Source organism: Capra hircus, chromosome 3, assembly GCF_001704415.2.
Source record: "Capra hircus breed San Clemente chromosome 3, ASM170441v1, whole genome shotgun sequence".
In the NCBI taxonomy this organism is placed as follows: domain Eukaryota; kingdom Metazoa; phylum Chordata; class Mammalia; order Artiodactyla; family Bovidae; genus Capra; species Capra hircus.
The window spans coordinates 106,120,501-106,144,467 of NC_030810.1; the positions used below are offsets into that span (position 1 = coordinate 106,120,501).

At 56.9% G+C, this 23,967-nt stretch overlaps 1 protein-coding gene across 2 annotated transcripts; it reads left to right on the top strand.

The window, feature by feature from the left end:
* On the top strand, positions 1,337–19,891 carry NTRK1 (neurotrophic receptor tyrosine kinase 1). 2 transcript variants are annotated; one of them, XM_018046313.1, is made up of 17 exons: positions 1,407–1,667; positions 4,901–4,975; positions 5,233–5,304; positions 6,904–6,972; positions 7,747–7,892; positions 8,123–8,265; positions 10,753–10,885; positions 12,400–12,726; positions 13,128–13,145; positions 13,319–13,371; positions 13,648–13,750; positions 14,246–14,392; positions 14,705–14,835; positions 15,041–15,213; positions 17,452–17,692; positions 18,058–18,216; positions 19,492–19,891. In XM_018046313.1, exons 1-17 carry the CDS (start codon positions 1,456–1,458, stop codon positions 19,675–19,677), a joined length of 2,388 nt encoding a protein of 795 aa, XP_017901802.1. In that variant the 5' UTR covers positions 1,407–1,455; the 3' UTR covers positions 19,678–19,891. The 2 variants fall into 2 exon arrangements, with proteins under 2 accessions (XP_017901801.1, XP_017901802.1); XM_018046312.1 differs by lacking the exon at positions 13,128–13,145 and having other exon boundaries at positions 1,337–1,667.

Sequence of the window (23,967 nt, forward strand, 5' to 3'; positions counted from 1 at the left end):
AACGGGTGGTTCTGAGTTCTGCTACCCGCTGCCTTGACACCTGCGGGATAACAAACTAAGCTTGAAACCTGGCGGTTATACGACCCGTCTCCGGAATAGCCAAGCCCTTCGCTTCTCCGAGGCCCTCGCAGCCTCCTTAGGAGGTTTTTGGCGCTAGGCTCTGTCCCAGTTAAGTCTCTTGGTTCCAACCAAAATCGTCGTGGAAAGGGCAGTCACCCCGTGGGCTCCGCCTCTGTCTCGCCACCTTCCTGAATTCGGGCTGCTCGGTGGGTCGGTCTCTGTCTCTTTCTTCGGGAATTGGGGGGAAGATGTGTTCTGGGGCCCTGGTGGGGAAAATTCTCCCCTCGGAGGGCTTCCTTCGTGGGTTCCTTTAGAATCCCTCCCCCAGGACCCCTCTTCCTTCCCCTTTCCCAGGCATGAGGCCCGCGGGGTGAAGGGGCTGGGACCCGTCCTCTGGCTGGTGCTAGGGACCGGGCGCTTTCCGGGTGCACGGCCTCCCTGGACCGACGTGTCCCCAGCTCCGCCCGCGGGCGGCTCCCGAGTCCGAGGAGCTAAGAGAAGATCTATTAATTTCTCCGCGCAGAAATCGATGCTCTTGTCAGAGCGGCGATCGATGCCTGCCCAGCCCAGCTTGGCCCTACCCTGCCTGAGGGCCAGTGCTGGCTGGCCCGGGTCAGTTGCTGACGCTGGGTCGCCAGGCGCAGCCCAGTGAGGGGCTGCAGACTGCGCCCCCACCCACCCAACTCCGGAGGAGCTCACCCCTTGCGCGCGGGCCGCCAGCGCCACCCTGTGGTCTCTCCTGGAAATCGGCGTCTCCGTTCCCGACTCTCCATTCTCCGGCTGTTTGGGGGCGACATCATCCCTTTCTGTCTCTTCTCTTTTTCCTTCTCCAGCTCCTGCGTTTGGTTTCTTGGGAGTCCCTCCCCATTTCTTTCTAGGGTTTAGGGAGTATTTCCCCTAATTTATCCCAAGTGACATGCACACTTCCTCAGGTACGCGCACCATGCGTAGTGAGATCTGAGGCCGGGGGCTGGCTAGGATGACCTGGGCTACCACGGTTTCCAAGCTCAGTCATCTCCCCTCCCGGCTAAATGCAGCGGCTTTAGGCTGGGAAAAATAATGTATCAACTTCCCATAGCCCCATTCCCAGCAGACACCTCTGAGGCTTTCTGAAGCTGCCCCTCCGCATCTACTGGAGCTGGGGGGACCTTGGGGGAGTAGGCTGGAGCAGGGGGCCTCGAAAAAGGGTTGGGGCAGAGTTCGCGACTTAGAAGAGGAGAGGGCGGGGTTGGAGACAGAAGGGGCGGGGCGAGGCCGGGCGGGGGCCTCTGGCTCCGCCCTTTCCTGGCGGCTGGTCTTTAACACCGCCCAGCGCACATGTCGGGGGAGGCCCGGCAGCGGCAGCTGCAAGCGCACAGACGGCTGCCCGGCCGCGGCGAGGCGGGCGCCGTCGCGATGCTACGAGGCGGACGGGGCGGGCAACCTGGCGGGCACCTCCGGGCTACAGGGCCGGGAAGCCTGCTGGCCTGGTTGATGCTGGCATCTGCGGGCGCTGCATCCTGCCCCGATGTCTGCTGCCCCCACGGCCCTTCGGGGTTGCGCTGCACCCGGCCGGGGGCCCTGGATAACCTCCGCCACCTGCCAGGCGCCGAGAACCTGACGGAGCTGTGAGTGTCTGGCGAGCCAGGGGGCGCGGGGACAGGCGGGCATGGCCGTGCCCCGTGGGCGCGGACTCACCGCTTGCGTGCTATATCAGGAGGGGCGGGTGCGGCGGGAGACTGATAACACAAGCCAGTCTCGGCTGTGCCTTGGTTTTCCTCTGCTGCCCTGACAGCCTCCGCAGTTACTGCCTGGATGCTGGGCTCAGGGCAGCTTAGGTGCTAGCTTCGAGGAGAGGAAGCGGGGCTCTCTGTGGACCAGATCCGAGAGAGCCCAGCCTTCTAGAAATCGCTTCCTGGAGCTCAGCCAGGAGCCCACCCTCTGCCCTATACAGAAGGCGGTTATCTACAGAGAACGTTCCCCACCCCCAGTATGGTACCTTTACCATTTTCCTTTCCCAGGGATAAATCCTCCCGTACCCCCTTCCTTGTCATGACCAGGCAAAGTCAGCTCTTCTCTCTTGAATTGGAAATTGAACTGAAATAGGTGGGAGGCGCTGAGGGGCCATAGCTTGGTGGTTGAGCTCTCCTCTCCCCATTTCCACCATCTCTCCTCCCCACCACAGCTTGATTTGGAGGTAGGAAATGAGAGCCCCTCCAAGCTCCCCTCTCCCATCCCCATCTCCTTCACCACCCTTTTCTCCCTACTTTGGATAGGGAGACAGGGCCCTTGCTGAGAGATTCTCCTCCCTTCCAGATCTGAAACTGGGAGGAATCTTCAACATTTGCAGTGCTCTGACATCCTGCATTAATTGGTTACAAAATACTCAAGTACTTTTTAGCAACTGGTGAAACTTATGGGAGTATTCTATAATAACTGGCTTAGAGATACTCAAGCATCATATGATGGTGTCTGGAAAATACTTGAGTATTCTATGTGGCTGGTGGGGCCAGCAAGACTTCTAGAAGAAGAAAGGACCTGCTAGAATATCCTCCTCCTATTGGGCCTGGGGTTAGACAGTGGGCAAGGAACCCTGGCCTCATGCAGTAATAGGCTGAAAGGTATCTGTGGCAGGGGCCATCAATGTCTGGAAGTGACTTGAGCAGCCTACGATAATTGGCACTGAGTTACTCGGGTATCTTGTGGTAATTAACGGGAAGGTACTCCATCTTGCTCCCTAATGGCCCTAGGGAGGCCAGGAGGAGAGATGGCCTTGTCTTGGTCTGGACCTAGGTTTCTGCATGATGGGAGGGAGGCCCGAAGTCCAGACTGCCACCCCCAGTCCTGTGCATTTATCACTCTGGGTCTGCAAAGCAGGGTCCAGGCTTTGGAATGGTCCCCATCAGCACTCTCTTTTCCTGATTCCCTTTCAAGCCCCTCGTGGGTCCAGCAGGGGGGAAGTGGGAGTGGGGAGTGTGGGCAGGTCGGGGCCGGGGGCTGGAAGCCATGCAGGGTGTGAGTGGAGCTGCCCCTCTGGGTGGGGCAGCAGTCTAACCCCTGCCTCCATCTGCAAGGTCCCCTCCTCCTCCTTCACCCGCAGAGCTAACGAGGAGATAATGGACTCGAATAGACAGATTGATTATGAATCCGAACGAATGAGGCAGCTTTGAGCACGCTTCCTGACAGTCTGCACACACTTGGCCACCCTACCTTCTCACTCCCTCCCCGGGTCCCTCAGCCCCTCCTGAGGTCCCTACACCTCTAGGCTCTCTTGGCAGGAGCTGGGGGGTGAGTGGGTAGGACAGGGACCAACTCTCAGAGTCACTGGAATTCACTCCCTAGACCTCAGGGGACTGATGACCTGACACCTGGGTGTCCTGCGGAGGCCAAGTCTGGGAAGGGCAGGCAGTGTGTGTATGTGCGGGGAGTGGTCATTCAGGCTGGCCCTGGTTCCCACAGGCTGAGGAAGCACAGGGTAGATGGAGAGAGTTCTGAGAACAGGCAGTGAGTCAGGAGCCCCTGTGTGTGTGCGGCAGGGGTGGGGGGCATTGTGGGGGGACACGACGTGCCCCTGCAAGGGCAGCTGACTTCTCAGGAACTCCCTGGTGAGTGAGATCCAGAAGCTGGGCAGGGCCCCAGGGCAGCAGAAATCCCCCAGCCCCGCATGCCTGCTTTTACTTCTTTCTTTCTCTCCCCCCTATCTTGCTTTCTCTGGCTCTCTGTGCTTATCTCTCTGTCTCCCTTTGCTTATCAGTCTTTCTCCTCGTCTGTCTCTGTCTCTCTGCCAGTCTGTTCCTGTCAGTTCCTCTTCCTAGGTGTCTCTGTTCCGCTATCTCTTTGTTTTTCTGCACACCCCCCGCCCCCACCCCACCCCCCAGCCTTCCCATTGCTCTCTCACTGTGTGAGACGGCCAGTCGATGCCTCTTCACATCCCCAACTCTGACTCCCTTCTCTCGTGGCCCCTTTCTCCTCTCTGGGGCAGGGAGGGGCTCAAGGGGTCCTTGACTGACAGCCTGTATGCCTGTCACTTGCTTTGCTGAAAGATGCCAGGGTGGGGGGCGGAGAATGGAGGGCTTTATACTTGAGTCTGGGGAGGGGCCAGTGGCTTTGAGGAGGAGAGGGTGGCATGTGTGTGTGTGTGTGTGTGTGTGTGTGTGTGTGTGAGTGTGCCCTCGAGCACATGCCCGGTAGTATGGGTGAGCCCAGACAGTGGTCTCTGAGCGGGTGTGTTTGGGAGCCCGTATTTTCATGGCCCCAGGCCTTCCTTTGTGCTGGGTGGGGCAGTGGCAGTGATGAGCGCAGGCCCCTCGTGGAAGTGAGTGTTTGAGCATGACCCCCCATTGTTGAGCATGTGCAGGAGAGGCTCTGTGTTTAAAAGCAGGACACCGGGCTGCGAATGGACTCGTGTGTCTATGCATGTGAATAATGCCCACACATTCTCACATGCATGTACATGTGTGTGCATGCGTGAGCTATGTGGCTATGTGTGTCTGTATGGGAGAGTGTAAGCGTGCTCATGGGGACATCTGTGGGTTCACGCATGCATATGCTGGTGTATGTGAGGAGGTGCATCTCTGTGTATGTCTTTACACATCTGTGTGTGTGTGCTTGAATGTGTGAGAGCATGCATGTGTGAGAGTGTGAGGATGCAGGCATGGGACTGTGCGAGGCCGTGGGTCTCTGTGCGTATGTGGATGGGTGTGTGTGGCCCTGCCTGTGCATGGTTACACGTGTGAACAGGTCTCTGTGTGACTGGATGCCTGTGGGTGCATGTGGTCGGGAGGGAGGGAGGGAGGCCGGTGAGTGTGGGGACTCGAGTGTGGGCCTGGGCCCTTGTGATTCCCATCCCCTCTCCCCACAGCTACATCGAGAACCAGCAGCATCTGCAGCAGCTGAAGCCCAGTGACCTGAGGGGCCTGGGGGAGCTGAGGAAACTGTGAGGGGCTCCGCACAGGGCCTGGGGGACCAGAGGGTCAGGGAGGGTGCTAGGCCTGAGGGCGTGAGGGGCCTGGGCGGAGCGGGGTGGCTGAGGACTGAGGGGCTGGCTGGCCAGAGAGCTTGGTGGCCTCGGGTCCAGGGTTGCCGAGGAGGTATTTGGGGCTCAGCACTAGAGACTGGGGGGCTGGCATGGGCCGAGAGCAGGAGCCCAGGTAACTGCTCCCCTCAGTGTCGACCCCGCTGTGCCCTCCCCAGCACCATCGTGAAGAGCGGTCTCCGTTCTGTGGCGCCAGATGCCTTCCATTTCACTCCGCGGCTCAGTCGACTGTGAGTGACCGGGGCTGGGCAGGGCGGGCTGGGGAGACACCTAGGCTTGGGCGGCTAATGGGCTTGGCCCTCCCCAGGGCACTGTTCTGAGGACGGCCCCAGCCTGGTTAGGGAAGTCATCCCACCCATTCTCCTGGGCCTTTTTCTCATCCACTTCAGGGATGGTGATCCTCTCAGCTCTTGCCCCTGCCAACTAGAAGGTCCTTCTTGCTGTCTCGCTTCCATGCTTCATGCTGCAGGACACTTCTCATAGGTGTCTGCCTCGGTTTTCTTCCCAGGGTTCAGATACACGCAGTCCAAAGGGGGCAAGGATCAGGAGCGAGCGGGACCCTGGGTTCTGACTAGGACTCTGTCTCCCAACCATTTCCTGACCTCTGGGATGTCCTGGGAGCTGGGGGATCAGATCAGTCACTTGGCACACTCCCCTGGGAGTCACAGGCACCCCTTTTGTAGAGAAGGGGCGTGTGCGAGAGAGACCTCCAAAGGCAAGACCCTTAGAGTCCCTGGTAAACCATCCCCTGGCCTCCTGAGGGTAGGAGTTCAGCTCCTCCTTCGCACCTGGGGCAGGTGGGGAGATGGGAAGTGTGGTGGGAGCCTCTGACTCATGGAGTTGTGCTGGGGACTCTAAACTCTTGTGTCCTGTGATTTAACAACAGTGACAGGATAAGGTGATGTTACCTCCCTGACTAGGTGTGGGGGCTTCAGTTAAAAATGCTTACTCAGTGACACCTCACAATACTTATTGTCAGTGAATCTTCACCATTAGCCTGGTGAGAGAGGTAGCGTCATCCCCATTTTGTAGATGAGGATTCAGAGAACCAGCCAGGTTAAGTTTCTGGGCTGAGGTCATATAACTGTAAGCGGCAGGACAGAAGTACACTCAGCTCTGCCTGGCGTTAAAATGGGTCTTGCTGATGACCCCTGTGTAGTGGCTACTCTCCAACTCAGCCCCCGCAAACCAGAAGACAGCCAGGCAAGGAGAAGGGTCAGGGCAGGCCCCTCAGAAGCAGAAGGTCGCAGGTGTGGCAGCTCCAGAGTCCTGGAGCCGGCCCCTCGCTGACAAACTCATTTTCTCTGTCTCTGCAGCTAGGGGCTGGCGGCCTGGGGTCCCTTTCCTTAGTCCTTGAGGAGGGGAAGGAAGGAGGCATGGGGAGGGGGCCTGAGGAAGGACTCTGAGTTCCAAGGCATCCGGCAGAGGGCAAGCGAGTGTGGGAGCCCATCCTCCCCTCCTTGCTGGCCCGGTCCTGGGCTCAGTGGGAGCACAGATGGAGCCCCTGCCCCCAGCTGGGGCCTCAGCACTTTGCCAGCTGGGGCCAAGGGTGGGGGAGGGGGAGCGGCTGTTCCTTCAGACCCCCTCCTCCCTGGGGTCTGGGAGGGGGTTAAGTGGGGTTAACCCTTGTTGTCCCAGGGAGAAGATGGGACTCAAAGAGCCTAACCAGCCCCCCCCACCCAAGGCCTCGCCCACGGGCTACTTGTGGTTGTGGCCAGGGTGGGGGAGCCAGATGTCAACTTCCTCCTGGCTCCTCCCCTCGCTCGCACTGGGTCAGACCGAGGTCGGGTCACTCAAGGGGTCTGTCTGCTCTGTCTCAACTCCTGCAGGAATCTCTCCTTCAACGCTCTGGAGTCTCTCTCCTGGAAAACGGTCCAGGGCCTCTCCTTACAGGAACTGTGAGTGTGGGAGCTTCCAGGGGCAAGGGCAGCAAGTGTGTGAGTGTGTGTGTGTTCTGTGTGGGCCCTCGAGTGCCTGTACGTCTCTGTGAAGGTATGTCACTGTGTCTGTATGGAACTGTTGAGGGGGAGCAGGGGGTTCTCTGTGGGGATGGCATGTTTGGCTGTCCATACGCGTGTCTGTGAACCAACCCCCCTCCCCGCATCAAAGCAGAGGCTGGGGGTCCCTGCAGCCACTGAGGGGATTATTGCTCTGGGCACATCTGGGGTGGGGGTGGGGGTGGGGGTGTGGAGAACTGTGTGTTCTCAGGGCCGGGGGCTGGCACAGTTCTCTGGGCCTGTGCACAAGGGCATATCTGCCCACATTCCTAGCACACCAAGCTCGTGGGGTGGGTGGACAGCAGTGGGATGTGTTTGGTGGGCACCTGAGGCCTTTGGGTCACTCCAGAAAGCAGTGAGTGCCCTTCCCTCCTTGCCACCCTACTCAGAGCCCTCACCTGGCTTGCCACCCTGGGGAGCCTGGGTGGGGCAATTCTGTATAGCCTATAGCTGGCTGTCTTTGATTTTGGACATTCTGTTTCTTTCAATGTCTCGTGAAAGGGGGTCTATGAGAGGAACTTCTCCCATGTCCCCCCTCCTTCACCTCTAGACAGTCCACCCCGCCCTTCACCTCTAGACAGTCCACCCCGCTATCTAACTGCACTCCCTCTTGCTGTAGAACTTCCTCACATCTGCCCTTCCCCCGACTCTCTCTCTTCCTCTCACACCCACCAGAGTCCTGTCGGGGAACCCCCTGCACTGTTCCTGCGCGCTGCTCTGGCTGCAGCGCTGGGAGGAGGAGGGGCGGGGAGGAGTGCGGGAACAGAAGCTCCAGTGTCCCGGGCAGGGGCCCCTTGCCCTTATGTCCAACGCCAGCTGCGGTAGGTGCTGCAGGTGGTGTGAGGGCCTAGGAAAGAGGGGCACACCTGGGGAGAGGGCATTGGGCAGGGCTCAGGGGGCGAGCCCCGAAGGAGGGACTGGGGGAGAGAGCTGGGGGAAACTGAAGGTTGAGGGGCAAGGGGCAGGGTCACTGGGGAGGGTGGGGGGAGGATCAGTATCCCCAGGCAGGATTCAGAAGCCTCTCTCAGCTCTAACACCCCTCGGGCACCAGGTGAGCCCACGCTGAAGATCCAGATGTCCAATGCCTCTGTGGATGTGGGGGCCGACGTGTGGCTGCAGTGCCAGGTGGAGGGGCAGGACTTGGAGCAGGCTGGCTGGATCCTCACGGAGGTGGACGGGTCAGCCACAGTGATGGTGAGAAGCCCTCCACTGTCCCCGCCCCCATGCCCCCCCTCCTGATGCATCCAAGCACAGGGAACAAAGACAGGGAAAGAGAGATAGCAAATAAGAAGCACATAAAGGATGAGAGATGGACCGAGATGGTTTAGACCCTTGGGATTCAGGCTTGTGCTGTTGGGTAGCTACAGGCACACCACATGCCCTCAGGGCAGACCTTGGTCCAGCAGGAACCCCAGGCTCCACTGATCAGCTAGAGCTTAGGTCCCCACTCTGGGAAGATATGCTGGCTGCAAAGAGAGAGGGTCACAGAGCCCTCCCATATTGGAGCTGACCCGGGGAACCCAACACACCAGCTCTCCAATCTGCCTTACTAGATAAGGACACTGAGGACCACGGAGAGGGAGCAACATTTGTGGTCCTATACCCAGGCCAGTTCTTCAGGCCCTTCCAGTCATTTTCTAGAGAATCCAGAAGCAGCATCCTCCTGGGTGTGTGATGAGCGTGTTAGTAAGGGAGACACAGTTCTGGTTTCAGCTCTCTCACTAATTAATCCTTGGAGTGACTTTTGGAAAAATCCGCCTGCATTTTGGGTTTCTTATCTGTCAGCTGAGGAGATGGACATGATGGCCTTCAGGTGTTCTGCCTGCCTCTGGGCACTTGCCGGCCTCTAGCTCTCTTATCCAGTTTGGGCATCTTCCCAGATCCTGCCCTTTGTCCTTAGGCTGGCAACAGGCAGCCAAGAGTAGCCATAACTGACTCAGGAGGTTTCATGGACAAGGACAGCAGGGGTTGACTTTGGGCTGGCCCCGCGTGGGTGGACACACAGAGTCCAGTCCCTGGAAGGAGTCAGGCCAGTGAAAGCAGGGTGTGGTGTCTAGTTTGGAGGCCCTCGCTTTGGAAAGGCAATCAACCCCAGAATTGCTGGTGGTCCCTTGGGCTTCCCAAATGGCTCAGTGGTAAAGAATCCACCTGCCAAGCAGGAGACGCGGATTCAATCCCTGGGTCTGGAAGATCCCCTGGAAAATGGAATGACAACCCCCTCCAGTACTCTTGCCTGAGAAATCCCACGGACAGAGGGGCCTGGCGGGCTACAGTCCACGGGGTCGCAAAGAGCCAGACATAGTGACTAAACAGCAACAACCTGGAGCAACATTGAAGGAGGGGCCGCTGGAGTCCTGAGCAGGAGGTCTAGACACGGAAGGGGGACAGTGACCACTGAGGAGCCCCACCTGCCCCATAGATCAGAGCCTCTAAGGTTGAGTAATGGAATAGTGGACAAGGCAGAAGCAAGAGGCTAGCCAGGACCATCAGTGGAGAGACCTTTGCTAAGCTATATGTTTGGAGAAATTCCAGATTTTTGCTGTTCTCTTTGGGAGCTTCACTTCTGTCTTCTAGAGACATCCTGTAGAAAAGCCATCCCCTAGCTTAAATAGAGGGGGGTAGGGAGGCTGGTCCCCATCAGGTTACCATCAGGAGAGTGGCAGAACAGCTCAAAGGGAAGAGTTCATGGGATACCATATTCCAGGGTGACTTAGAGGAGATGAAACAGCCGAGAGACGCTTAGGGCAGGGCTTCCCCTTCAAGTGGCTGAAACTCAGGGCTTGCACAAGAGGCTGGATAGCTCTTCTGGAGTCTTTGAACTCACATATTCCAATCGAAGCCCAGAGAAACTTCACCTTCCCTGGCATTTATTCAAGGGATTCCACATTCACGAAATTTCCAGAAAAATCAGATTTGCCCACTACTTCATTTATTTTCATCATTTTATGAAAATAACTTTCTAAAAATGTCGAAAGATCATTTTGTCTACCTTCTTGGTTTACAAAATAAGAAAATCTTCGTTCAGCAAGATTAAAAATTGTCTTAGGGCCATATAACGTCCGTGGTGTCTCAGGAAGAGAATCTGAATCTGAGTCAATCTTTCGATGATGATTCAGAACCAAGTCACTTAGCTTCTCTCTAACTTCACCCTCTTTTTCCATCTGCCGAAGGTATTCATCACGGTTCTACTGTTGCTTCTAACTGCTGCCCTGTTATCAGCATCATCTCTTTGTTTCTGATTTTCCTTGGGCTGAGACTAAATTTCTTAGAATTATGTGTTAAACAAGAATGAGTAGGTGGTGAGGTCCTAGCTGGTTTTCCAATTGGTTGTGTATATTTGTATACTTGGGATTTGTGACATGTATTCAGCTATTCAGATGGGTGGTTTTATGGTTTGGGAGACTTTGCGCCTATTTTGAGGTTACTGGTTGTGTTCTGGATTTTTCAGATCATTGAATCAGTGATCCAGGAGAAGGTGTAAACAGGCCCTGAAGGAGGGCCATTCTCTGCCATATTCTCTCCCACACCTCTTCCATTCCCGTCCCTCCCTCTCTTTTCCACCTGGAGTCAGAGGGGTTCCCCAAAGACATCAGCTCTGCCCCCCCAGCCCCCTGCCCAGCTGCCTCCAGCCCGAAGCCAGCTGAAGCTCTTCTTGATTTTCCCCTCTTTTCCCTGACGCAGCAATCTGGGAGTCTGCCGTCCTTGGGGCTGACCCTGGCCAATGTCACCAGTGACCTCAATAGGAAGAACGTGACGTGCTGGGCGGACAATGATGTGGGCCGGGCTGAAGTCTCCGTCCAAGTCAATGTCTCCTGTGAGTGCCAGTGACTGCCTCTGCGGCCACCCCGTCCCTGCTTTCCTGAAAAGAGGATGTGAGGGTCGGGGACTACAGGAAAGGGGTGGGATGTACGTGCGTCCACAGCTGCTCCCTCCCAGCTGTTTCCAGATTCCCATGAACTGATCCTTTGAGGGAAGTCCTGGGGGCTCGTCAAGGCCAGAGGGATGGAGAGGGATTTCTTTTGGCCCCCTGCCCAAGTCTTGCTACCTGAGGCCCTCAACACCAGCTACATCCATTCTCTCTGCTCCCTTGTATTTCTTCACGTTCATTCCTCTGTAGGACTTTTGCCCTACTTCCTAGTTTTAAAAGAAATTCTCCATGCACGTTTCTCTTTAGGCTCACTGCCTAATTTCTCTAGGTCTGCCAACAAATTATTTAAAATCTACATTGTATAAATTTTTCTTCTTTTCTTGGGAAACATATTGTACGTAGATATGTACATAAAACATTTACACTTTAAACAATAATTCAGCTTACAGACACTTCAGAAGATACCCTCTTCTTCCCATTCATAACCCCATCCTTCTCCTCCACCCCATTCTGACTTTTGTGACAATCATCTCCTTGCTTTTAAAACTAATTTTACACACATATGCTTCCCTATCAGCACGGTTGAGTTTTGTCTGATCCTATATATTATAGAAATGGAATCATACCTCATATATTACTTTGTGTCTCATTTCTTCTGCTCTGCATTATATTTGTAAGACTCATTCATGTTAACTGGAGTAACAGTTAGTTCATTCATTTCACTGCTGAATAGTATGCCACTGTATGAATGCTGGCTGGAATTCCAGTGTCAGCGGTGTGTATATATGCTCCTCTGTCCATGGGATTCTCCAGGCGAGAATACTGGAGTGGGTTGCCATTTCCTTCTCCAGGGGAACTTCCCAACCCAGGGATCGAACCTGTGTCTTTTACAGCTCCTGCGCTGGCAGGTGGATTCTCTAGCAGTAGTGCTTCACCCAGTTCTTGTCCACTGAGAACCCCCGTGTGTGTGTGACACACACATATATATGTATATATATACTTTTTTCTATTATTGAAGGTCTTTTACTTCTTTCAGGTTGGGCCTATTTTAAACCCATATCTTTTTCCAAAAAGTTAAAAAATTATATATATATATATTTGCTTGTTTGATCTTTTAGGCCCCTTCCACATCCCCTTAAGCTTGACTGCACTAAATTTTTCTGGATTCCCTCATCCCAAAGACTCCATGTCTGATTTCCATAAGCTGGAGCCTTACTTCTCTAGGACTGTTACTTATTTGCTTTAAACCCACCACTTAAATTCTTTAAGCTTCTGAATGTATACACCCGCTGCCTGACTTTATTTAAGACTTGCTGTCAGCTTTCTTCCAAACATCTCTCCCTGTGAATTTCTGGGAGCCCACTGACCAGTCTCTCCTAGGCCTGCCCCCTTTGGACTGCCCACCCTCCGCCTCCCCGGGACGCCTCCCGACTCTCACTGCCACCCCCTCTGGCCCGCAGTCCCGGCCAGCGTGCATCTGCAGCCCGCTGTGGAGCAGCACCACTGGTGCATCCCCTTCTCGGTGGATGGGCAGCCGGCGCCCTCTCTGCGCTGGCTCTTCAATGGCTCCGCGCTCAACGAGACCAGCTTCATCTTCACCGAGTTCCTGGAGCTGGCGGCCAACGAGACGGTGCGCCACGGCTGCCTGCGCCTCAACCAGCCCACCCACGTCAACAACGGCAACTACACGCTGCTGGCGACCAACCCGCTGGGCCGGGCCGCCGCTTGGGTCATGGCTGCCTTCATGGACAACCCTTTCGAATTCAACCCTGAGGACCCCATTCCTGGTGTGAGGGCCACCCTGAACCCTGCTCCCGCTCCCTGGGCCCCAACCGGGTGCAGATCCAGGTATCCGCGGAGGCCTGGCCCACTTCCCACTGAGATCCTGACCCTGGAAGCTGGAGGGCCTGGTCCCAGATGGAAAGTAGCCTGGAGTTCTGGTGTCCAGCTCTGTGCTGGCTTCCTTGCCCCAGCCTTCCCCAGCCCCAGGAGTCCTGCACCCCTGAGTTATTCCATTCACTAGGGCTGGCTGAAGAGAGAGCCATGAACCAGGGCATCCCTGGCCCAGCTGGAGCAACTCTGCCTCCCCCTCCCACTCCCACCCACAAAGGGATGAGTCCAGAGGGGGAAGGGGACTCACTGCTCTTTTCCTCCATGTGATCGCTCTCTCTACTCCCTCCTGCTGCAGTCTCCTTCTCGCCAGTGGGTGAGTAGCCCAGGCCAGAGGGCAGGTTCTTTCTGGTCCCTGGAGCTGGGAGCTACCGCTGGGGCAGGGGCCACAGTTAACCTGACCCTTGAGGGTTCAGCTGGGGCCAGGGTGGGGAGTCTGTGGAGGAGATACAACCTGTGACAAAGCCTTTCTACCCTGTGTCCCCACAGACACCAACAGCACTTCCGGAGACCCAGTGGAGAAGGATGAGACTCCTTTTGGGGTGAGCATGGGAAGTGGAAGCTTGTCTGGGACTTAGGACAGGAGGCTGGGCTGGAGGCTCCTCTGTATGTCACTTCCAGTCAGAGCACAGAGAGCACTAGAGGCTGGCCTGAGCTCCATCAGCACCTTCACAGCCAGGACTCGGGGGCCGGGGGGAGGAGAAGGCAGGTGTGGGGGCCTGGCTCTGGGCATCTATGCAGGATAGGGAATTAGCTGACTAGTGGGGAGCTCTGAGGGCTCAGGATGACCCCCAGATCCAACCACCCCATACCCCCAGGTCTCGATGGCCGTGGGCCTGGCCGTCTTTGCCTGCCTCTTCCTTTCTACAACATTTCTTGTGCTCAACAAATGTGGACGCAGGAACAAGTTTGGGATCAACCGTGAGTAGAGGGGCTGCGGAGGGGCCATCAGTCTGTCTCCCTGGCTTTATTTCCTCCTGGTTCTTCCCGACTCTGTCCTCTGTGTGGGGGCCTGGGCACACATGGGGTTCTAGAGAGTGGGTATCTGGGATCCATGAGGACGCGTGAGTATGAGTGTGTCGGTGCTGAAGCCAGGGTAGTTTCAGAAGTAGCGGCTGCTAATTGGTGGCTGGATTGTAGTCAAACGCTAAGTGGATCTGGGAGGTCTGAGCTCTGCGGGGGGGCAGTGGGGGAGTTCTCTGGTGGCCCGCGGGGCCTGGGATTGGACAGGAGCCAGAAAGAGAATGGCTGGAGTGCCTCCCCTTCCCCCTGCGACTGTCTTGCCTCCTAGCTCCTCGGTTCTTCCCTTCTTCCCGTGCAAGTTAGGAGGTGGGGTTACCTGGCACCCTGCAAGCTAGCAGGAGCCAGGGTGTGTGCTTGGGCTGTGACCCCTCCACGTGACTGTGTCCTTCCCAGGCCCCGCTGTGCTGGCTCCAGAGGATGGATTGGCCATGTCCTTGCATTTCATGACTCTGGGCGGCAGCTCCTTGTCTCCCACCGAGGGCAAAGGCTCTGGGCTCCAAGGCCACATCATTGAGAACCCACAATACTTCAGTGATGCCTGTGAGGGGCTGGTTCAAGGGTGGGGGCGAGCCTGTGTGTGTTTGTACATGTGTGTGCATGTGCAGAGGTTCTTGTGTGTCATTGCCTTTGCCCACCCCATGCCTGAACAAGCCTTTCCTCCCAGCCCCTCACTACCCACATCCCCATCACATCATGGGACTTGGTGAAGGCTCACTTTCAGTGTGACCCTCCCTCTTGCTGGGCACCCCCTGTGCCAAGCACAACCCAGCGGGACAGTCCTGTCCTTGCCCCTGTCCCATCCCTCTTCCAAGACTGGGGATCTTGGCTGATCCTGCAAGCCCCCCCTCCCAGGTGTTCATCACATCAAGCGCCGAGATATTGTGCTCAAGTGGGAGCTAGGTGAGGGTGCCTTTGGGAAGGTCTTCCTTGCCGAGTGCCACAACCTACTGCCCGAGAAGGACAAGATGCTAGTGGCTGTCAAGGTAAGACCCTGGCCACGAAGTATTGGTGGTCCAGGGCCCACTCCCAGGGCACTGTCATGCCAGGACAGGGTGCTTAAGATGGGGGAGAGGGGAGAAGCTGGGACCTGGCCTAGTTCACGACTTGGGGGTGGATGCTGGGTCAGCTGGGATGTGGGGTGGTCAAGACTGGGCCCCCATCCAGGGATGTCCGACCCCTACCATCCAGGCACTGAAGGAGGTGTCTGAGAGCGCCCGGCAGGACTTCCAGCGCGAGGCCGAGCTGCTCACCATGCTTCAACATCAGCACATCGTGCGCTTCTTCGGTGTCTGCACTGAGGGCCGCCCGCTGCTCATGGTCTTTGAATACATGCGGCATGGTGACCTCAACCGCTTCCTCCGGTATGAGGGCCCGCCCGGCCCTGGCTCTGGCCCCCGGCTCATGGCCTGTCCTCCCTTCCCTACAAGCACATCCTGGCTTGTCTGCTGAACTGTGGGGAGAACACCAGGAAGGAGCAGGAAGGCACAGCTCCTGTCCCCAAGGAGCTCTGAGGCAGATGTGTGGATGTGGGGAGAGTCCGTGTGGAGAGCAGAGTGACTGTCAGGGAGACTGCATTAGTGGAAGCCATGAGCTGAAGCTGCAGGATGGCTGGGCTTTGCGGAGTGTGTGTGTGCACTTGTGTGTGGCGCACAGAAGCCGGTTCCATAGGAGAGGCAATGTGGATCACGATGATAACGGCAATAACAAACATTTATCAGGCACTTGCCATGTTCCAGGTGCTATGTTACATATTTTACGATTCATTTATGACTGTATGTGCTTTTACCTATATATCTGTAATAATCTAAATGGATATTTATTTTTCATAGTAACCTAACATATATGGCAATTTATACTTGAGGAAAATTCCCCCAAATTTCCTTTCTTTGGCTTGAGACAGAACAACTCTGATAGGTTTAATAACTTAAATTTCTAGAAATGTACCCATTTCTCAGATGAGGCTTAGAGAGGTCCAGTGACTTGCCCAAAGACACACAGGTAACAAATGATCCAGATGTGTGATGGTCACGTGTTCCATTTGCTGAACTCTTCTCTGACGAGGTGGACACCACCCCCCCCCTCCGCCCCTGAGGTCGGAGCAGGATGGAGCAGAAAGGGCCAGGGTTTGGGATCAACCGTGACTTGTTAACTGAGCCTTCCTTGCCAACTAGCTTCCCTCTCTGGCCTCAGTTTCCCCACCAGTAAGAGGGACAATGGGGGACTGTGGTTTTGAATGAGTGTCTTTGTACAGTTGATGGTTGTGATTTGGTCTCTAAACATCCCTACTGAGAGTGCTGGGTCATTCACGTAGCCAGGCTGCAGAATTCAGCTGGAAAAGACCTCAGAGTCTGAGCTTATCTTGAGGATGGGGAGGAGCCCCGGGAGGATGTGGAGCAGGAGGGAGGTAAGGTCAGATCTGAGGTTATGTGTGGAGGTGGATTGGCTCAGAGGAATCCAGGTCAAGAGGAGGCCAGAGAGAAGCCCTTCCCCTTGCTCACTAGACATGGTGTGGGCTCCCTGCTAGGGACTGGATATCAGCGAGGACCCATCTGGGGCCCAGGATGTGGGGAGAGCAGTTTTATATGGTAGACAGCACACGAGGAAACCAGAGGAAGGACTCATGAAAGCTCCTAGATGAGTCTGAAGACTTCCCCAGGAGGGGCCGTCTGCCTCTCCTTGCCCCTGGGTTTCTATCTCTGCCTGGTGCACGGGGCCTCCTTTCCCAGCCGCATAACCCACTCATGGCTCCCATCCCTTCGAGTGGTTTATCAGCCTCCCTTCCTAAGGGCTTGAGTCTCTGTTTAGATGACTCTTCCTCTAGGAAGCCTTCCCTAACTTCTTCCATCCCCACCCTGAGTGCCCCCAGGCGCCCCTCACACTGCACTGCTGTAACCCGTCTATTTGCCTCCTACCCTCCACTGTGGCTCTGGTGCCTGGCACACTGGAGGTGTTTACCAAATGTCTGGAATAAATGAAGAAATAGATGGATGAGGAGAAGCTTGGCCAGTAGGAAAAGGGCAAAAATGACAAAACCACCAGCTCACACAGCCTCAGAAGGAATATTTGGGGAATGGTCTGGAGGGGTAGGTGTGGGGAGGAGGAGGGCATCCTGGAAGCCGTGGGAAGGAGGGCAGATCCCTCAGGAATGGCTGAATACTAAGGGCAAAGGTGAGCAAGACAGAAATGGAGGACTCCCGGGTTTCAGGCTCACAGCCTGGGTGAGGGACATTCCCTTCCATGAGTCAGGGCCACACCTGGGGGAGGATGCTGAGCATCTTGGCAGGGGTTTAGTCGGACATGTAGCTGGGCAAGAGGTGTAGGAGCCAGTGGGCAGCGAGATGCTGAGGTTGGAGTTTAAGGTGGCTGCCTGAGAGGAAGGCATGCACTTGGGAAATGTGGGCACTAGTGTATGCTCTGGAGGTGGGCACGCCAGCCGGCCCCCACCAAGCCCCTCCAGACACCTGCGTCCCCTGTTCTCTCCTTCCTACCTTCCCTGAGTCCCTCCCGCATTTCCCCCAGCTCCTCCCCACCCTCACTCTCAGGCTCCTCCGAGGTTGCCTCCTCCTAGCCCATCCCTTCTCCCTCACTCTTTCACGAAGGTCCCACGGGCCTGATGCCAAGCTGCTGGCTGGCGGGGAGGACGTGGCTCCGGGACCCCTGGGCCTGGGGCAGCTGCTGGCCGTGGCTAGCCAGGTCGCTGCGGGAATGGTGTACCTGGCAGGCCTGCACTTCGTGCATCGGGACCTGGCCACACGCAACTGCCTGGTGGGTCAGGGACTAGTGGTTAAGATCGGCGATTTCGGTATGAGCCGGGATATCTACAGCACCGACTACTACCGCGTAAGGGTCTTTCATCCCAAACCCTCCCCCAGCCTCCAAACGGTAGACACACGTGGCCGCGTACCCCAGAGGGCTTGCCCTTGCTGGCCACGCCGTCCTCTTCCTCGGGCGGTGTGGGGTCTGAGACTCTCTGATTCTGGTTTTTTAATCCTCCTCCTACTCCCTTGGCCCTCAGTGGAGGAGGGTCTGTCTCCACTGTCCCGGACGGACACGGCACCATCGGTTTTTCCCTCTTAGCCCTGGGAGGGAGAGCCGCTTCTATTTATTTTTAATAACGGGGCGGGGGGCGGGTCTGCGCCGGGAGAGGCTGTCGGCGGGGCGGGCGCCCCCTGGAGGTGACGCGGCGTCCGCCGGCCCGCCGGCAGGTGGGAGGCCGCACCATGCTGCCCATTCGCTGGATGCCGCCCGAGAGCATCCTCTACCGCAAGTTCACCACCGAGAGCGACGTGTGGAGCTTCGGCGTGGTGCTCTGGGAGATCTTCACCTACGGCAAGCAACCCTGGTACCAGCTCTCCAACACCGAGGTCAGTACCGCTCCGCAGGTCGCTCCCTGCCTGCCACCCCTTCCCTGTCCCTTTGGGTTCCTGTTTTGGGGAATTCTGTCCCCTTCTGCCCCTCGTCCCACCGCCGCCGGCACTCATCCGGCATCCTGCCAGCCCTGCTCCCTCCATCCCAACCCTATTCTCGGACACCTTCTCCTATTTTAACCGGCTCCTGGGAGAACCTCAAAGCACTTTATAAATGGAGCCCACACCCCCATCCCTCGCTGCATTTTGTAGACCTAGTAGGCATTATCGGAGTGAAAGGGAGAGGCGTGGAAAGAGGAACATAGCCCGGGCGCGCCTGACATTGCAGCAGGAAGGCTGGAGGTTAGACTGTAAGAAGGACAGTCCCCGCCTCCCCTAGCCCCCCGGATTGGACACAGCCAGAGCAGGGCCCAGGTGTTCCCTCTCCCAGAGCAGCTCCCCTCACCCGCTCCTTGGCTCGCAGCTGTCAGTTTCCATTTCTCCTCCTAATGCAGTCTGCTCCCTGGAGGCTGGTGGGGTGGGGGAGAGGGTTATAGATTTTAATTTTCTCAAGCACTGAGAGAAGGAATGGAATTAGTGCCGTCCATAACCCAAGTCCTCTAATGGGGAGGGAGGGAAGAAGCGGGGGATGAAGAGGCTCCAGCCCTTCAACCATCTCCCTGCCACATTCTCTCCTTTGGATCCCTCAGCTTCTCTAGCAGTCCTTCCTGGAGCCAGACTTTGAGCGTTCCCGCTGCAGTGTCTTGTCAGAGGAGCTAGGTCCCCACAGAGTGGTACCTACAGAAGAGGGAAAAAGTGGCCTTGCCCTCTACCTTAAAATGCAAGAGATCCACTTTTCAAGTCCTTTACCTGCAACCCTGCTCTATTTTCTTTTTGCCCTCTGGAGCTGAGAGATGGAGAACCCTTCCCTTCTTCCAGGCAGCCCTCAACACTTAGCTGATGGATTTGGCAAATGTCTTGGCCCCTCTCCTTCCTCAACCCACCTGGCAAGTCTTCTGAGGGTCTGATTCCAGCCCTTTGGGATGCAATTCTACCCTAGTCCAGCCTTCACAGGGTCTATCTAGCTCGAATCCCTGTCACTGCTCAGAGTCGGAGTGGAAAGGAATCTTAGGCTTCACTGCCTCCTTTTAAACTATTGGGTGCCATGAGGCCCAGACATATTGTATGGGCTGCCTTGGGAGCCTCAGTGAGGCAGAGGCAGTGCTGGGTCTGGCCTCACTCTCCTGCCCCTAGCCCAGTGTGCCCTCTCCTCTCTCCCTCTGGTGGCCCTAGGCGATCGAGTGCATCACCCAGGGACGTGAGCTGGAGCGGCCGCGTGCCTGCCCGCCGGAGGTCTACGCCATTATGCGGGGCTGCTGGCAGCGGGAGCCCCAACAACGCCACAGCATCAAGGAAGTGCATGCCCGGCTGCAAGCCCTGGCCCAGGCGCCTCCTGTCTACTTGGATGTCCTGGGCTAGGAGGCTGGCCCAGGGCCTGGGGCTGGGTAGCCAAATGCGGAGTACTGCAGCCTGCCCTCAGCAACTGCCATGGTTCCCAGCAGCCCCAGGGTGATCTCAAAGCATCTAACTCACCCTCAGCATGCGGGAGGGGACAGGTGGGGTCTGGGAGTGCAGGATGTTCCTGCTTCTCTAGGCAGGGTTCCGTCATAGCAATTATATTTATTATCCCTTGGTTGTGTCTCTTGCCAGTTCTTGGGATGACGTCCTTCTGGGAGGGGGTTATTGGGGTTCAGGGAAGGGGATGACTCTGTGGGATCTCCCCTGAGCTGGTGAACCCCAGCCGCCCGCCCCTGCCATGTGCAGCTGTCACCTCTGTCTTGGGGCTGTGGTTTGCCTCCTGGCACCATGGCCATCTTGTCTGTGTGGTGGTGAAGGAGCCTTGGCTCAAGTTTCTTAGACCTTCAGACCCCAATTGCCTGTCTCTGTATTTCATTCAGGAGGGCTGCAGTGGGAGGGATTGAAGTTAGATGGGGTGGTGGACAGGATGGAAGCGTTGCTGGGGTGAGTCTTCCTTGTACTGGAGTTCCTAGAACAGAGCAAGCACACAATACAAGAAATGGCTGAGAAAGAAGGAGAGGTGGGGAGAGCCTGCATATATGGGTGCATGTATGCACGTGTGTGTACGTGTGGCTGGGACAGGGAAGGAGTAGGGTAAAGGGGTGGCTGAGGGAAGCAGGACCCCTTCTTCCTTCCGCTTTGTCAAGCCTTTTGGCTCTAAGTGCTTTGAGGTCTGTTCCTGGAGGGCAGGGATTGAGCAAGGTGGCTATTTCCTAAGGACCAGGTGGGCCATCTCCCCGTTCCACTCTGCCTGAGGGAGGAGGTGTGCTCTCCCTGCCCCTCTGTCCCTTGGAATGCCACTGGTCTTACTGAGTGGCCTGAGGCTTCTATCAACTCCGAGGCCGGGTGAGGTCCCCCACCCCAGGACCTGGGCCCTGTCCCCATCTTCCTCACCCAGGAGCAGGGAGAAGCAATTCCACCCCCCTACTCCAGCCCCATCACTTCCAATCACCTGCCCAGCTCCTGCAATAACCCACGCTCTCCATGGCTCCTCAGGGCCGACAGCATGGCTGTCTCTTGTCCCTGGGTGTCCAGCTCCCCCCACCTGGTGATTCAATCTGGGTCTTATCACCCCGAGGCCTAGCCCGATGGTGTCTGCCTCTTGTCCAGGCTGGTTAGTGCTAATGGAGGTCTGACCCAAGGCTGCAGGTTGATTGATGGGGGGGTCTGGTCCCTGAAGGCCAAGTTCAAAAGCCCTCTTCTCATGTACTGGGCTGGGTGGGGCTGGCGAGGCACCACTCCTGGGGAGGGAGGGCTTAAGCAGAAGTGATTGGGAGGAGAGGAGGTTGAAATATGCTGGGAGAGACAGGGTCGGAGGATCAGATCCAAAAAGTGAACCCAGAGACGGTGCAAAGAGAGAGACCATGCGGAAAAACAAAGGGAGAAAACCTACAGACGTGGAGACAGGCCAAGAGACTGCAGAGAAGGAGAAAGAGACACGGCTGGATGGACGCAGGTGGAGCGACAGAGGCGAGAGGAGTGGCGCGAGCAGACGCAGGTGGGACGAGCAGCTGGGTCAGGCAGTCCTGGGGAACAGCACGGCCTCCGGTGGGGGACGCCTTCTGGCTCATCCACACTCCCATCACCCCCACCTCCTCTGCCCCTTGAGCCTCTCTTCCAGGCTGGGGAGGGAGGTAGGACACACTTCCAGCCTTGGAGACTCTGCCCGTAGAGGCATAGGGGGCCTGGGGTTGGCTGGCATTGAGCATTGCTAAAGCAGAGGGGATGGAGGTCAGGTAGCAGAAGGGACCTGCCAGGGCATGTGGAGCATTTCCAAGGTTAAGAGCATCAGAGGCTTTTAATACCACAGCTGGAGGTGTTGCTGGGAGAGCTGGGCAGGTGAGGCGAGGGGTTCTGGGAACAAGGTTAAGACAAGAAAAGGAAACTTCTGTGACGGTGTGGGAGAGGGCACTGGATAGCTTTTATCAATCTGGGAACAGGCGCTGAAGCCAGTGAAGCCAGTCACTCTGATCCCTTTGGGCAGTTGGGGTCTGCGGCTTTGTCCTGGGTGGTGCGGAGGGAGCCCCGCCTAGTCCCTCCCCTTCACTGATGGACTCGCCGATGAGTGCTTTGACAGGCACAGCTGCCTGCTCCACACAGTCACGCGTGTCCCTGCAAACTTGGGAGGCACACAGTTCCCGCTGCCCCAGCTGTTGGATCCCGTTGTGTTCAGTGGTGCCCCCTCCACCCACCATGACATGACACTTGCCCGTCCCCTGTTAATCGCCTCCTGACTGTGCCAGGTCCATTAACTGCCCACCCCTGCTGCTGCCACACACACACCAAGGGCTGAGCACCAGATGAGATGAGCGCCTACAGGGGGTCAGTGGAATGGGGCCCTGAGGACCCCATGGGGACCTGGGCCAGGGACAGCCACCTGAGGCTGTGGGGATCAGACATCTGAGGCCTCTGCATCTCTCGTGGCTCCCCCCTCTACCCCTTCCTCTCATGGAGAGCTGTCTCGGTTGGGAATCAGAGGCTCAGATGAGCTGGTGGGTCCTACAAGAACACCCAGCATGGAGGAAAGAACCCAGAACTCCCTTCTCTAAGGAGGCTTCTGCCAAATCCACCACCGAGAGGAGAAAACAGCAGTGCAGCAGCCGGCGTGGGTCCCCAGGCGCCCCAGCAGGGGGATGGGCTCTCTACAGAACCCAGGTGTCCAAGACTTCCAGCTTTCCCAACCAGCCTCTGCCTCCTTCCTGCCTGCTCCCTCGGGGGCGAGGTTCCCGACAGGAGAACAGGGCATCCGTTTAGGTTTCCAGGAACAGTGCAGGCAGAGTGCTGGGGCAGCCTGGGTAGGCAGCGTCCTGTCCTGGGTCTGCTTGAACCCCCAAGTTGAAGAGAGAGCCTAGAGAAAATTCCGGACTCCACAGGCCAAGGACTCTCCAAGTACCAGCTGGAGAAAGCCTGTCCTGCCCACTTCCTAAGTGACCTGCTTGATGAGAGAAAGGCTGACAGTCCCAGGAGGAGCCAGGACTCAGAAAGACCAACTTTCAGTCTAGCCAGGCTGAACCACCAGGCAGTTCAGCCTCCCTCCAGGAGGAGTGAGGTGACTCCAAGGCTCTAAGCATCAGTTCCCTCCCAGACCGTTTCTCTCTGTCCCCAGACCCCCACCCCAGTTCTGATGGACTCCAGTGCTGAGATGGAAAGTTTGAGCAGCTTCAGCTCTGGGGCAGTAGGGAGAAGAGAGCCCTGGAGCCAGGAGAGACAGAGATAAGACGGGGCCAGAGATGCTGGTGGAGCTCACGGGGGCAAAGAGGGCCAAGGAGACAGAGAGGCAGCCTGGAGCCACGCAAAGAAACAAGAGGTGCACGCATGGGGCAGAGAAAAAAGCCAGAGAGCGCCAGATTCGGGCCAGAGTCCCGGGGCAGTGTGTTTTATTCTGAGCCCTGCCTCTAATGGTGCCTTGGACTAAGGCTCTTCAGCTCCCCTTCCACTCAGCTGGGTCCCTTCCTCTTTTTCCAGGGTTTGGTTCCCCTGTAGACTCTGCTGCCAGAATGCCGGGTTCTGCACCTACCAGCTGGGTGATGCTGAGTAACTTACTCAGGCTTTCTGTATCTTAGCGTCCTCCTCTACAAAATGCAGATGATAACAGCGCCAATCTCCTAGGCTCGTTACGAGGTTCAAACCGCCCCTTCCAGCGGGGCCTGAGCGGCGGGTGGGAGGTGCTCTGTGAGTGCCTGCTGTTTTCACTCTTCCCTTTCCCAACACCCTTCTTCCTCCTTTTCCGCCTCCTCCTCTCTTCGCTGTGACAGGTTTTGAGCACCCCCAGTCCCAGGCCTGGCCCTGGTCTTTGGGTGCGATAGGCCAGGCTGGCAGGAAGAATGTTTTGGGGGGACGCGTGTGGGTGAGCGCTCAGACGCTCAGTCGTGTTCGACTCTTTGCGACCCTGTGGACTGTAGCCCGCCAGGCTCCTCCGTCCATGGGATTCTCCAGGCAAGAATACTGGAGGGGGTTGCCATTTCCTTCTCCAGGGGACCTTCCTGACCCAAGACTCGAACCTGCGTCTCTTATGTCTCCTACATTGGCAGGTGGGTTCTTTGCCACTGGCACCACCTGGGGAGCCTTTTGGGGGGATAGTGCTCACCAAAAAGGAGCTCTTGTCCCTTGATCCCAGCCACCCCCTCCAGCTGCAGCAGCTTTAAAGAGAGATCCAGCCTGGCTGTGAAGTGTGTGAGGGAGGAAGGGGCT

Bases quoted from the DNA above. Each gene is read 5' to 3' on its own strand.
- NTRK1 (XM_018046312.1), top strand. From the start codon at position 1,378: ATGTCGGGGGAGGCCCGGCAGCGGCAGCTGCAAGCGCACAGACGGCTG. The intron at 4,976-5,232 runs GTGAGGGGCTCC...TGCCCTCCCCAG, and splicing joins CTGGGGGAGCTGAGGAAACT to CACCATCGTGAAGAGCGGTC. The intron at 15,214-17,451 runs GTATGAGGGCCC...TCTTTCACGAAG, and splicing joins GACCTCAACCGCTTCCTCCG to GTCCCACGGGCCTGATGCCA.